The sequence below is a fragment of the Canis lupus genome, chromosome 12, assembly GCF_003254725.2.
Source record: "Canis lupus dingo isolate Sandy chromosome 12, ASM325472v2, whole genome shotgun sequence".
NCBI lineage: Eukaryota > Metazoa > Chordata > Mammalia > Carnivora > Canidae > Canis > Canis lupus.
The window spans coordinates 52,437,054-52,451,769 of record NC_064254.1 but is presented as its reverse complement, the minus strand read 5'-3'; the positions used below and the strand labels follow the sequence as shown (position 1 = coordinate 52,451,769).

General features: G+C 32.8%; 1 protein-coding gene across 5 annotated transcripts in view; it reads left to right on the top strand.

Moving 5' to 3' along the window:
* EPHA7 (EPH receptor A7) overlaps positions 1-14,716 on the top strand; it is a 170,083-nt gene that overhangs the window by 48,245 nt on the left and 107,122 nt on the right. For all 5 annotated transcript variants that reach the window (XM_035697642.2, XM_025444447.3, XM_025444446.3 and 2 more), the window contains exons 4-5: positions 10,737-10,892; positions 11,740-12,075. In XM_035697642.2, coding sequence (XP_035553535.1) covers positions 10,737-10,892; positions 11,740-12,075 — 492 coding nt within the window. The remainder of the gene's footprint in view (positions 1-10,736; positions 10,893-11,739; positions 12,076-14,716) is intronic.

The following is a 14,716-nucleotide window of genomic DNA, read 5'->3' as shown; positions in this document are numbered from 1 at the left end:
TGTGTGTGTATGTGTATATGTGTAGTGAGCTCCTGTTTTTTGAAAAAAGGATTGAGCTCAACATTATCATTTGTTGTGAGGATTTATTCTGTCTGTTATTTTCTTTTATTTCTAAGAATTAAGGATTGAGTGAATATCCTCATTGTCCTAATGCATCTTTTTAAAATGTCATGCTTCAGGGCAAACTGATTTCTTTATGATCTTCAGAAAATTTTCCACTGACATAACAGAAATGATTATTTATCTCCCCACATGTTCAAACTGCCTTAAACTGCTTTAGGGTTATTTGCTTCACAAGACTTAGTATTGATTCACATTATATAACTGACTAAGGAAAAAACTAGTCTTCATAAAAGAGCTAGAAAGATTGTCTTAACTGATGATTTTGTTTTAATCATTTTTGAATTTTTTTCTGAAAATTATAGTGAAAAGCCCACATTTTGTACTACTTGAAACGGAAGGACTGCACTTTGTTTTAAGAAATTCAAATGGAATTATTTCTTTCATTTTGTCTGTGGATCTTGCAGACTTTTTCTACAGATAGGTAGATTTAAGTGTCTTGTGGGAGAAAAACTGATTATTGATGAATCACTCATAAGATAGTTTAATTTTCATTCTTTGAACTAAAAATGTTCATTTTATGAAATGATTAAATTTCAAAAGTTTGTATTTATAAACTATTTCTTACCCACCTAAAGTTTTTTGAACTTAAAGTCACCTGCTTTTATGAAATATTTTGATATTGCCAGATCCACTATTAGCCTCAGTGAAAGACAAAACAGTAACTGCCACAAATAACTCTCTAGTTTAAATATAATTGGTCAATAAGTCCCTACCCACATTTCCTGCATGTCAACCTGCGCTGAATTCTCTCTCTTCACATTGATGAAATGCTACAGCCCTGGCAGGAAAGGTGACTTTAGTGTCTATATTCACCACTGAATTGGGAGATAATTAAGCATATTGCAAAATATACAAATTAAGACACAATATTTATAATTTATATAATAATTTCTGATCACATATCAGAAATTTAATTAGCTTAAGCACACAACCAACTGATTATACATAGTATTTGATACCAGGTCAGAGGTAAAATGTATTTAGAGATCATCGTATTTGTTTTTTTAGTGGACATAACTTTGGTCCACTGCCTAGCACAATGCCAAGAGTAGGCAAACAATAATTATTTAGTCAGGGAAGGAATAGTAATTTGGCTGTATTTACCTAATAATTAATTTGTGTTTTTTGTTTGCATACACATCTGATAATAGAGAAGTGGCTCATTGTTTATCAGAGGTAGAAACTAGGGTGAAATCAAAACAGCATGGAAATTGGCATTGTGAAATAATCATAATAGTTATTTATTGAGTGCTTATTCTCTGCCAGGCAGTGTGCTATATTTTTCACATGAATTAGCACTTTAATTCACAATAGCCTTATGAGATAGTCGTATTATTAGGTTTCTCTATTTTTAATATGGACAAACTGGGCTCAGAGAACTTAAGATTTGCAAAGGTTACACAGCTAGTACAGGCTAGAGGGGAAACCAATGTCATAATTTATATAAAGGGCAAGTTGTATTGCCTTTTCAGGATTGTTGAAGTAAGACTTTCTGTGGTGAAATTAACAATATCTGTCATTCAGAATATGAATTTTATCTTTTAAGAAGTGCAGTTTTAAAAACGATTGTGTTAAAAAAATAAAAACGATTGTGTTAAAACCAGAGTATTGATCTTTCAAAAGAGGAATCCTCACTCCTATATTTTGCATCATTTTTTGTCTTATTGCTACATTGGCTACATTGTCTGACCTTTTTAGGTATATTTTCAAAACTGTGAGGAATGGCTTAGTATAGTGAAAATGAATAATAAAACTGAAATTATAAAACTTACAGTACTATATAATAAATACAAGAGAAATATTTAAAAATAAACTTGACAGTGACCTAAATGATATAGTAATTTGTGCCCCTGCCAAATCTTCCCAGCACCAATTGCTATTTAAGAGCGCTCCTCTTTGCAGCCTCTTGTTCTTAATGACAATGCTCTCAAGGAAATCTATAGTAAAATAAAATAATACTGTATCATAAATAAGTGACTTTTTTTAGTCACTATGAATAAGTAATGTGTGAAGTTGGCTTCCCCTAATATAAGTGTTTTTAATTCATGGGAACCCAGTAATTGTATTGTTTTGCTATAGAGTTGAATTAGGGCTAAAATACTCTGGTTTAGCCCTTTTCTAGTAGGTAACTAAATCCTAAGTTTGTGTAGGTAATTCAAGTTTTTTTTTTTTTTTAATCTGAAGGTTGATCTCAGAATAGACCTCTGAGGACAATATTGAGTGAGATCCAGAAGGGTCTGATTTCATTCTGCATCTTTCCTTTTATGGGAGTTGGTTTTTAAGTTATTTACATAATTTAAAAACTCCACTTTTGGATTCATATCTGCATGAACCAGAATGAACATGCACGTGTCTTAGAACACAGACGGTGTTTGACAACAATGGCATAGGGAGAGCTGGAGGTGAACTGCTAGGCAGATGCATCTCTGACACAGTGCATGCCACTGCCTATCAAGGATGGCATGCAGAGGCAGACCAGCTCTTCAGAACCCGTCTTTCACACTCTTGCTGATGCACAGCTGAAAGACTAAGTGGGTCTAAGTTTATATGTGGGGTTTTGGGGGTTTGGTGATGGTGGCCGAAATACACATTTCAAAAAAAACCAATTGTATGGGAGCTTAACAGCTAGATAACTGTGTTATTGTTAAAACAAGTTTTTGTAACTAGAAAAAATATATATATTTATATATACACAAACACACTAGAGTCTCCATAGCACTTAATAATTAGTAATGAGGAAACAAAGACATCGAAGCCCAGGAATGTGAAGTAGCCTTATCCAAATTACATGCCACTAAATGGTGCAGTAGATTTGAACATGGATTTTTTTAATTAAAATCCAGTTCTCTTTTGCTGTTTCACATTACCTATGTAATAAAACCTAATATTTATAAAATAGAATAAGAAGAGAAAAGAGATTTGAATGTTCTAACGATTTTTTTTTCCTCTTTTTTTTTATCATTTTGGCAATGACGTCAAAATTACAGTGATTTTCTGGTAAAATAAAGAGTATTTTAATGCCAGACCTCAGCAAAATTCCTAGCATATTCTAAACTAATAATTTAATACAGAACAAAAAAACCTGTCTTTATGTAATCCTTTCTTTTCTTTTCTTTTCTTTTATAGTTTTAAAGAAGTTTTAAAATAAAACTTTTAGAAGGTTCTAATTTTACATGTTTCTTTTCCACTGTATGGTATTAATAAAACATCAAGTTCTCAATTAACTAACACAAATAAATAACACAGATAGATTTATAATGCCCTGAAATTAGTTGTGTGTGTGTGTGTTTTTTTTTTTTTAGTTTTTAAAATCCCCAAATATTTTTGGCAATTGAGCACCTGTTATCACAAACTTTACATTCCGCATCATTTCTTCTCCAAACTCTTACAAGTTATCTGTAGGGTAATGTGGATGGTGCCTCACAAGCTATAATATACTCGTTGCATCACGTTGTTTTTATCCTCTCTGCCCGCTGTTCATTCTCAATGTGAAAAATCATAGCATATCAGTGACAGGAGGTCTGGCGTTCAGGCAGACTTTTGTAATTATTCCCACTGAGGCACTGTCAATAGGATTAAAAAACAGATTCTGGATCTGTCCATCCCAGATGAGGTCAGCACTTTGAGCAGTGGGAGTACTATTTCTACAAGCTGTGCTTTCCCCTTCGCATTATAGAGCATAGACATTAGACATTAATTTGAACGATCCTATGGAAACGGACTAGCTTTTTCTGAATTAAGCTCTGGATTAAGTACAGTGTCCACATGCAATAAATAAAATAACAACATTCGTTAGTATCCCTAACTATGTATGTGTATAGATTCTACAATATTAAAGCCCAGAAAGTTTCAATTACAGAACAATCCACTTATAGTTCATAATTAATAAACTCTTTGCAGCTGCATAACTGTGGCCGGAAACATCTGCAAAGCCTCGTATTTTACACACAGACACATACACATAATTCCTTCAGAAAAAGTTCAATTGTGCTTAAAATCACAGGTCTGGAAACAGAGTAAGACTTGAAGAAGCTGAATCTAGTTGTATTCAGTTAGTTTATGGTAGGAGAAAGAGCTGCTGGGCTTTTCTTGCCTAGCAAAGAGATGGGTTAAAATAAAATAATGTTTAAGGCCTATTCAGATATTCACACAAAATTAACTTTGTATAATTAAAAATCTCTCCTAATTATAAGCTTGTTTTTTTTTTATAAGCTTGGTTTTGATAAGAATCTATTTCCTTCTTTATAAAATTTATAAAATGAAATTGCTATCCCTCAGATAAAAGATAAGTTATTATTTATGAAACTCTAAAATTAACAAATGGGTAAAATGAATATATTGATTATAGATTATGATGTAGATTATAGATTTAAAGTTTTCTAATATTTTTTATAATTCATAGTTAATTTATTACATCTAACTATGGCCTTAATTTTTTTAAAGATTTATTTATTTATTTTAGAGAGAGACAAAAAGAAAAAGCAAGAGCCTACAAGTGGAGGAGGGGCAGGAGAGGGAGAAGGAAAGGGAGTGAAGTGGACTCCCAATTGAGTGCAGAGCAGGGAGCCTTATTTGCAGGCTTGATTTCAGGACCTTAAGAACATGACCTTAGATGAAATCAAGTCAGGTGCTTAACTGACTGAGCCCCCCAGGTGTCCCCTAACAACAGCTTTATAAAAATAGATGAATATAGAGTATATGTGTTAGAAAGACAAATTAATATATTATTAACATGTAATTTGGCATTTTTCCTTAATGTTTGCTTGCTCGTATGTTCAATCTGAAGTTGAATTATTAATGGATTTCATTATATATGCCAGCTTTACTGAAATGTAATTCACATACCATACAATTCATCCACTAAAGTGAACAATTCAGTGGCTTTTCAGTAGAGTCCTGATTTGTATGACTATCACTACAAATCAAATTTAGAGCATTTGAATTACCCCAAAATGAAACCCTACACTCATTAATAATCACTTGCCATTTCTACTCACTGCCTCCGCTCCTGGCAACCACTAATCTACTTTGTGTTTTTAAGGGTTTGTGTATTCTGGACATTTCATATAAGGGAAATATATTTTTGTGACTGGATTCTTTCACATAGTCTAATGTTTTCAAGGTTCATCCATGTTTGATTGCTGAATAATATTCCATTGTGTTTTATTTATTAGTTGATGCACATTTGGGTTGTTTTGGGGTTTTTTGGCTATTATGAATAATATCAGTGTGAACCTTTATGTACAAGTTTTTGTGTCGATATACGTTTTTATTTCTCTTGAGTGTATACCTAGGAGTGGAGTTTTTGGTTAATCTGGTAACTATATTTAGCTTTTTGAGAAATTGCCAGTTTTTGTTTAAAGTGGCTGCACAATTTTACATTCTTCACAGCACGGTATGAGGCTTCTAACTCCTTCATATTCTTACCAACATTTGTTATATCTGCCTTTTTTTTTTCTTATTGCCGTCCTAGTGGGTAAAAGTAATATCTCACTGTGGTTTTGATTTGCATTTCTCTGATGGCTAATGATATTGATCATTTTTGTGTGTGTTCATTGGCTGTTGTTCTGTCCTCCATATAGAAATAGCTGTTCACATCCTCTGCCTATTTTTGATTGGCTTATTAATGAATTTTCATTTTTTTCATTTTTATTTTTCTTAAAATTCTAATTTATTAGATTTCTTTGTAATATCTCATTTTACCATCAATTTTATGGTGGAGATATCTTGTCATGCATTCTTTAGAAACTTTGCTAGTTGGAAAAAAGACCTGGGACTTACAGGATGATAGTTCTAAACACGTAGAAAGCTTTTAAAATATAGAAATGTCTGGACCTTAATAATGATTCAATTATTTTGATAAGGCTAAGTTATTAGTGTTTTTTCAAAGAGTCCCTAATGTGTAGTCATGGAAGACAGCTGACTAAGATATAGATTATCAGTGCCTTAAAGTCCAGGATGGTGTCAAGTGTGTCTGAGATTAGAAGTGGAGCTTAAGACTTCCAAAAAATGAGTCCATTAAGGACCAGAAAATCTTTCTTATCTGTAGAGGAACTCTAAAAGCATGTGGATTTTCTGGGATAACCAGTTTGTGGGAAAGGGTCTTTATAAATACAATCGATAGGATATCCCCCAAGTTTACCCTTATAGGTCATAAACCTGAAGAACCAGAGCGAGTGTGAGAATCTGCACCCTCATTCACAAGAAAGATATTCCATTTCTCCTAATTGCTTAACCTACCCAGAAATCTGTCTGTGGCTTTTAGGATGACCTTTAGAATTGTTCATCTGTGTTGAACACAGATTTGTTCTACTAGTACCCTGATTGTTCCACAGACTACATGCATCATGCAAGTATATACTCAAAGGCCTGGCACCTTGTTGCTTAAACACTTGACATCCATTGAAGACAAGTATGGAATCTGATTGTTAAAAGAGTTTAACCAAGAAATCAGAATGCCAGGTTTTAGTATCAACTATCGTGTATTTAAATGTCCTCATGTTCAGAATTTGTTACAGTATTATTACTTTTAAGTAATTCATTTCTAAATGGGAAACTCTGTTGTCTTTGTGTTCTTTTTTTTAAATAATTGAAATCTCAAACATTATTTGAACCAATGCAGTCACATAGGGGCACTATTCTTATTGAAAAATAGTTGAAATTAAACATAATAAATTATATTTATTTCATCACAGTAGATCATATAACATCTTGTAATATAGCTTATTGTAACATCATTTAGTGGCTGTATTGCAGTATATTGTTAGTGCGTGGTAAATAGATGTTTCACATGCTTCCTAGATTCCTTTTACTTTGGTGGTTTTTCATTTAAAGAGTGGAATAAGTGAAGGCTTGCTTAAGGTATGAAATCTGACAAGATTATGGTTCTTGGCTCTAGGATAATGAACTTCCGTTATTTTATTCATTAGGACCCTAAAAGACTGAAAAAAAAAAAAAAAACATTCGAAAGAATCAATCCCAGGCCTTTGTGGTAACACTGCTAAAATACTATTAATCAAATGATAACTGAAAGATTATTTTTACCAAAGTAATTAAATATTGTAAACAAATTTTATACATATTCCCAGTCTTCATCAATCTAGTGAACGTTACCTTAAAATAATATACAATTAAAAAATCAAAAACATCAAAAGGCAGGAAATTACAATTGTATGGGTTTTTTTTGTAACTAACTTACCATAGTGCTCATACTGCATTAATTAAATCTTGCTTTGAGTTCAAATGCTGTTGAACAACTTGAGAAATAAAGCAGAGAAAGTTTTAAAATTGCATTTGCAAAATTCCTAGAAAGTTATTCTTGCATACTTCATAGTTGCATATAAAGGGAATTTTTCTTTAAGGTTTTAGAAGGCCTTTACCTCTAAAAACTTTTGTATTAGTACATTTTAGAAAACCAGCTGAAAAAAAAAAAAGAAAGAAAGAAAGAAAGAGAGAGAAAGAAAAGAAAAGAAAAGAAAAAAGAAAAGAAAAGAAAAGAAAAAGAAAACCAGCTGCATTTGTAAAAAGAAATTCCCTTGATTTCCACATAGGCTTTTTGGGAGCCATTGGAGAGATCACCTAGTTCTTATGTGGCTGACTCTCAGATATGTCACTTCACCCCAGTTTCTTGCACTGAGTATTTTACTCAAGCTATTTTGTATGATATCTCATCTAAAATTGTAATTTTAAGAGCATCTGTTACTTCCTTCCCAAACTTTTTTACCACCCAGTCGTTCACTATTATCCTAAGAGATACAGCTTATGCCTTTGCATGTTCTTGGCTTTACTTTTAACACCATAGCTCCAAAGATTTTGTACTTATTTTTAATAACTCTAAATTAATAGTCTTCCTAGAGATTAAGTGAAAACTGTCTTGTCACAACTTATTATTTTCAATATTAACTGAACTGAAACAGCATATTACTTCAAAGAAAAAATGTTAAGACTTTGATGACCACATTTTTCCGGTACTGCCTCTATCATTATCTATTTAATGATAGCCATGCATGTACTCCACAATTTTGCAGGCATCTTTGGTGCCAGAATTCACAGTGCAATTGAGAGCACGTATTTAGTATCTCTTATGTGAGGTGTGCGAGGCTATTATTTCATAGTTTTCTAAATTAAAATAATAGTTTTAAATTAGTAAAGGGGTATAATAAAAGGCAGCAAGGACCCATAGAAAATTAATTTTTAGGGTTGCTAAAGCCCTGGAGACCCATTGAATAAGTGCCAGACTTTGGCTCATTGAGCAGTCAAGGCTGGTGGAAGAGCATATGGTTGAGTATCAGTAGTCCTGTGTTCTAAATCCAGTTTTAACCTAGACAAACAGAATTATTTGAAGAACTCAGGTTACTTTTGCTTCAAATCTGCTTTCCCATCTGTTAAAGTGGTAACAGAATTTAATGTAACTTTGAAAGTTGAGTGATAAGGGTTTTAAATTTCTCTACGTTAGGTACCATATATATTCTACAAACCATGCAAGTTGAACAAGCAATGTCCCTCCTTATTTGTAAGAAAAATAGGAATATGCCTTTATTAGAAGCTTTTATTTGCAATGGGAGAATTAGGATTCTGCAGAATTCCACTAGGTAGTGTGCTGCCTACTAATTCTGGAAGCCTTCCCTAGTACATATTAAGTTATGTTACCATTGTGGGCCCCATCTCCCTGCTCCCTAAAAACTATTATACACATGTCATTAAAGAGTGTCAGCACATACCTCTTCTCTCTGTCTCTTTCTTTTTCTTTGTTAATTCTCTTCTCCTTAGTTATCAAGCTGCAGGTTGTGAGTAAAGCCCGGTCTTCTCTATTTTACGGATATCATATGTGATCATTGCATTATAGATAATACATAAAGCAAGATACAATGAATACTTACAAAGAGGAATTTCTATCCTGAGAAACCCATGCCAAATCCTTTATCTTACCAGTTAACCATTTTTTTAATGTGGCATTCTATCTTTAGAAACATTTAAAAAAATAAAAGAAAAAAAGAAACATTTTAAAGTGTGGTCTTTGGTTATACTATTTTATGATCAATCTCATTGTTCTCTCTGTGATTTGTAGCAATTACTACTGAGAACATGTGAAGTTGTAATAAGCTTCTTTTCCTAAAATATCTGTGAGTGTTTTCCTCCTGTATGAATTGAGGAAGCCAACTAAAGGCAGATTGGCTTCCGAGGACAGTAGTGGATCATATATTTACAAGGAGATGGTTGTATTTCTCTGTTTATACATCTATCCCTTGTCTGTTGCAATATAACACACCTTTAAGTTTATAAATTATCTAAAATACATGTCTCATTTGTGTGAAATAGCCTTATGCTCTTGAAGCTCAAAAGATGATTGTAAACTCTCAGGTAGATCAGAATAACTTGTTAAAATATTGAGCATGTGAACACAAGTAGGAAATGACTCAGTATACCATTTTGGTAAGATAGGACTGTTTATCCCACCTAAGAGTGAAAATGTGAGTAAGTTCCTGAGTGATGCCCAAGTTGAGGACATTAAACAAATGTGAATATCATAAGTTAAAAGTCATAATTGAACTTATGTTAAATATTCACTAATCTTTCTTTAGAAATATGATTAATTTTTATTAAATATGAGAGTCACTAAAATTTTAACATATTTCATTTGATAAATATGAAGGGTAAATTAAACTTATTTAATATATTCAGTGTATAATGCCATTAATTAATAAAATTGTTGAAATAATGAAAATTTAATTTGCTAAATTTCAATTAAACGTAAAAATGATAAGTAATAGAAAATGGTTCAAGGTTACTTGATTTAATAGAAAATAGGATCTAAATGAGTAAGAGCAACTTCACTAGGAGGTGATAGAGACATTCTTTGTACCTGTCTATTCATTGCTGAGAGCAATTGCCATGTTAGTATGATTGTACTGTTAACCTCTCTCAGCCGAGGAGGAACAGTCCTCATCTGTTTACAGTTGAAGGCTTTCTCCTTATTTCTGGGGGAATAGGTTTCTCCTTTTCATAGGATTTTGTTATTTTTAGTAACAAGGGAATTCACTAGCGGAAGGCAGCCTGCCTTAGAATTGGTTGAAATTATATCTTGAAATTTTCTGAAAATTTGGGGGGGCATACATTTCTGTCATTATCAGTTGATATTTTTTATACCATTGTTCTTTCTGTCAGGTAATTAAAATTATTTTAATATTTTCTATATGAGCCTAATTAACACACACAAAGTTAATTTACAGCTACATTATATTTAGAAAACAAAACTTTGAAGTATATGAATATGTATCAACAAATAAGTTAATTATATTGAAATTGAAGTTACCCTGAATTAAATAACCTGAGTTTTTGTTCAGTTAAATTATGCTTTTGTTCAGTTTGGGGCTCTAGATTTTGAACTGATGCCAACTACAGGTGCAAGGTCACTGTATCATTTGGTTTTTATTATTTCATTTTAAAATGTAGTATCATAAAACTAGGTTATTGATATACACTAAAATTTTGTCATAGAGAGCTTGGGTTTCACAAATTAAATTTCATATTTTATTCTTTGCTAAATATTACTAAAATCAAAAAGTAAGTCTATTTGCTCATATTGGTATTTTCACTTTCTTTTGCATACCCAGCCTGTGGCCGTGGGTTCTACAAATCTTCCTCTCAAGATCTTCAGTGCGCTCGTTGTCCAACTCACAGTTTTTCTGATAAAGAAGGCTCCTCAAGATGTGAATGTGAGGATGGGTATTACAGGGCTCCATCTGATCCACCGTATGTTGCCTGCACAAGTAAGTTCATAATAATAAAATAGGAAAGGACTTTCAGAATCCTTCCACTTGTTTGTACTCGTGTAACATTGTTGAGATAGTCATCAGATTTGTGAATGCATCCTTAATTATTGTTAAATGTTTGCATTTTTTCATGAACTGATAAGGCTAAATAATAACATAAAATAGACACATCTTACGCTGTCTTTAGTGAGACTTTCACATTTGTAAAATCAAGATATATTTAATAATATTTTTCACATATATCTAATGGGAATCATAAATAAATGTAAAACTTATTTGAGTCTTAACGTGGATATGAAATGTGATTAAAAAGTCATGATTTCCAAATTAAAATTCCATCACTAACTAGAGCAAATCTCACATCTTGGTGCTTCAATTAATGAATGTTGGAGAGACCCAAATCCAAAGCCGATCCCAGACTTGCTGTAAATCATTCTTGAGCACATTAAGAATGAATAGATGTATTCTCTGTTATATAGTTAAATGGGAGACTATTTTTAAGCAGTTGCACAACTGTTTTTTTTTTAGGTGCATTAACTGTTCTTTTTAATTGCTTAGAAGAAAAATAACTAAAGACTGTGGCAAAAGTACAAAGACAGTTGTTATCCTGTTTTCATTTTGACATATTAAATGGAAAATAAATAAAGCCTCTTGCCAAGTGAATTCAAGGAGGCTTTTATGCAGCTTCCCTAGGCAAGGTAATGAAATGTTTATGTAAAAGAAAGCATTTCAACTAGTTTTCTGTATGGTAATTGAGCCACTAGCTTAATGGCCCATGTAGATCCTTTCATTCATTTTTTTTTCTATTTTTGTTTATTTGTTTACTTATTTTTGGTTTCCAAAGGGCCTCCATCTGCGCCACAGAACCTCATTTTCAACATCAACCAAACCACAGTAAGTTTGGAATGGAGTCCTCCTGCAGATAATGGAGGAAGAAATGATGTGACCTACAGAATATTGTGTAAGCGGTGCAGTTGGGAACAGGGCGAATGTGTTCCCTGTGGGAGTAACATTGGATACATGCCACAGCAGACTGGATTAGAGGATAACTATGTCACTGTCATGGACCTGCTAGCCCACGCTAATTATACTTTTGAAGTGGAAGCTGTCAATGGAGTTTCTGACTTAAGCCGATCCCAGAGGCTCTTTGCGGCTGTCAGTATCACCACTGGTCAAGCAGGTATGTTTTTGTGTTTGTCTTCACTAAGTGAATAATGTGACTACATAAGTGAGGTGTCTCACTTGGATATTTGGTTAACTTGGCTACACAGAACCCAATTATTCCAGCCTGTTGATTATTCACACCTTTAACTTTTCTTTGTTATTTCTCCTGTCGCCTATTAAACCATTTGCTAGACTCATTAACATCTCCTCCAGAGATCTGGCCAGAGAAATAAAAAGGGATAAATTGTAAACCAGTTAAGACTGTTCTAAGACAGGCAACTCTGCTGAAGATCTTGAGGAAGAGAGTGAAAATATTGGACAAAATGAGATGTAGGCTAATTCTTGCAGTTTTACTTTTTTGTGTGGTACATGCTTATGATCAAAATCTACATGATAATTAGTAATGATGGAAGAGTTGAGTGCACTGTCTCACATTGTGTTAGCCACTATTTTACCACATTGAAGGTGATATTTGTAATATATGGCAAGTCTGTTAAAATTTGCATGAGGGAATTTTAAGTTCATCAGATTTGTGATCATATTACTGTTCATAATATTAGAGATCATATTACTGTTCATAATAATAGAATACTTGGGAGATCTCATGAGGGTTTCAAAAGAAATGAATTAGGAAATAATAACCATGATGATTGTGAACTTGTAACTTAGCCTAAAAGCAGTTTTCATTTACTTTCTTCTTGGAATTTGAGGTATCCTACTCAGTCCTTCTTTATTGTGGTATGTTTTGGAAAATACAAATTGGTAAAGCAAGTTTCAGAAATTGGAGACTTTCTAAACCTTCAGAAAAATCTTATTACTGAAAGACGTTTCAGAAATTGAGGGCTTTCTCAACCTCTAGCTGCTGAAAGAAGATGCTGTGTAGTAGATGCAACCAAGTGCCATGTCATCATCATTAATAAAATGGGACCTGTACTGGAGTACTGAGCTGTGTGAGCATCATAATAAGCTTATAACAAAGTCTTCTTGATCTTTGGCTAGTTGTCAGAAACCAGTATTATCCCAAATTCCTGGACATAGATTAATCTATTCTTCACTTCTATGCCAATTTTAACAAAATGTTACCTATTTAAATTGTATCTGCAGAATGAAAACTATGCATATGGTCTCATGCTTACCATTTTGAACAAATTAGTGAGTTCTTAATCTAAAGGTTTCATTTTGATATTTATTTGAAAGGCTATTGCAGATCCGATCTCCTGTGTAAAAGCAGAAATCTGGGGGGAAAAACAACCTAGAAAATTTCAAATTTTCAAAAATTAAATGAAAGAAATTTTTGCCTGTGTTGTTTTACATTGGAATATGTCACTCTAACTTTACAGTGAGTGGGTTTGAATCATTTTAGGATCATGATTGTGACACTATAGCTATCTTTGGAACTATTAATAGAAACTCTTAGGTCTACTGTGTTGGTATGTTCTTTTATCCCTGCTGATATCAAGTATAGAAGGGACATTTTTATTTATTTTTGAATATGACCCAAAGGTGCTGAACTGATGCCCCAAATAGAGTTCACCAAATAGGCTGCTTTGGGGGTTTGTTTGTTTATTTATTTATTTATTTATTTATTTATTTATTTATTTATTGTCTGCCGTTTAATTTTTTAGGTTAATACTTCATGGGCTAAATAGGCCATAAATTTTTCCCATAAATTCTTGAATCAAATATCTTACAGTAGTTAGGTAAAGTGGTTTTGGGTGTTGATTCTCTTCTGGTTAAGAGCAAAGTAGTTTTGTTTGTTTATAGGGAGGGAGGGAGGAGGTAATTCAAATGTACGAAAATTAGATTGTGATGATTACAGAGCTCTGTACATATACTAAAGAAAATATTGAATTGTATACTTAAAAAGAGTAATTTTATGGTATATAAACTATACCTCAATAAAACTATTAAAACTTTTTAAAAGAATAAATATAAGAAAGTTAAAAAGCAAACCATGTTTATACTTCTATGTTAAAGTATTAATTCACAACTGTATAGTCTCTACTGCATCTCAAATGCTAAGACCCCATGAATTTAAAGTTAGCTTTTTTTACTTTCAAAAAGAAATGCATCTAAATAAGACAGTAATCTGTGATAATTGTAAACGTTTTCCTTTATTATTTTTTGAGGACATTATTTCCTTGAGAGAGAATGTGTGCCCATGCATGCGAGGGAGCATGAGCAGGATTGTGGGAGGGACAATCTGTCTGCAAAGGGGCAGACAGAGAGGAAGTAGGAGATTCCCCACTGAGCGGGGAGTCCCAACATGGGGCAGAAGTTTTTCTTTATTTTTTAACAGAGGAAATTTAGATTATATTAGTGATTGCTATATGGAATTTGTATACTCACTTCCCGCTGCTCCCCATCACCAGTATTTTTGCTCTTTCTAAAGGAGGAATGATTTGAAATTTTGCCTATGTTCATTACTGTCCATGGAAACCTGCAATGATCCTTGAAATTCTCATTCTCTATTAACTAAACAGCATCACCTCCCACCTAGTTTATGCTACAGTCATTTCAATAATGATTTTAAATCTGGATCTCTGGTCAGTTATCCCCCTCATCAGCAATCCACTGATGCCTACTATAAAAAGATTTATTAGGGGAATCTACATGTGTCTGGGCAAGAATAGAGTGAAGATGGAAAATAATCAGCC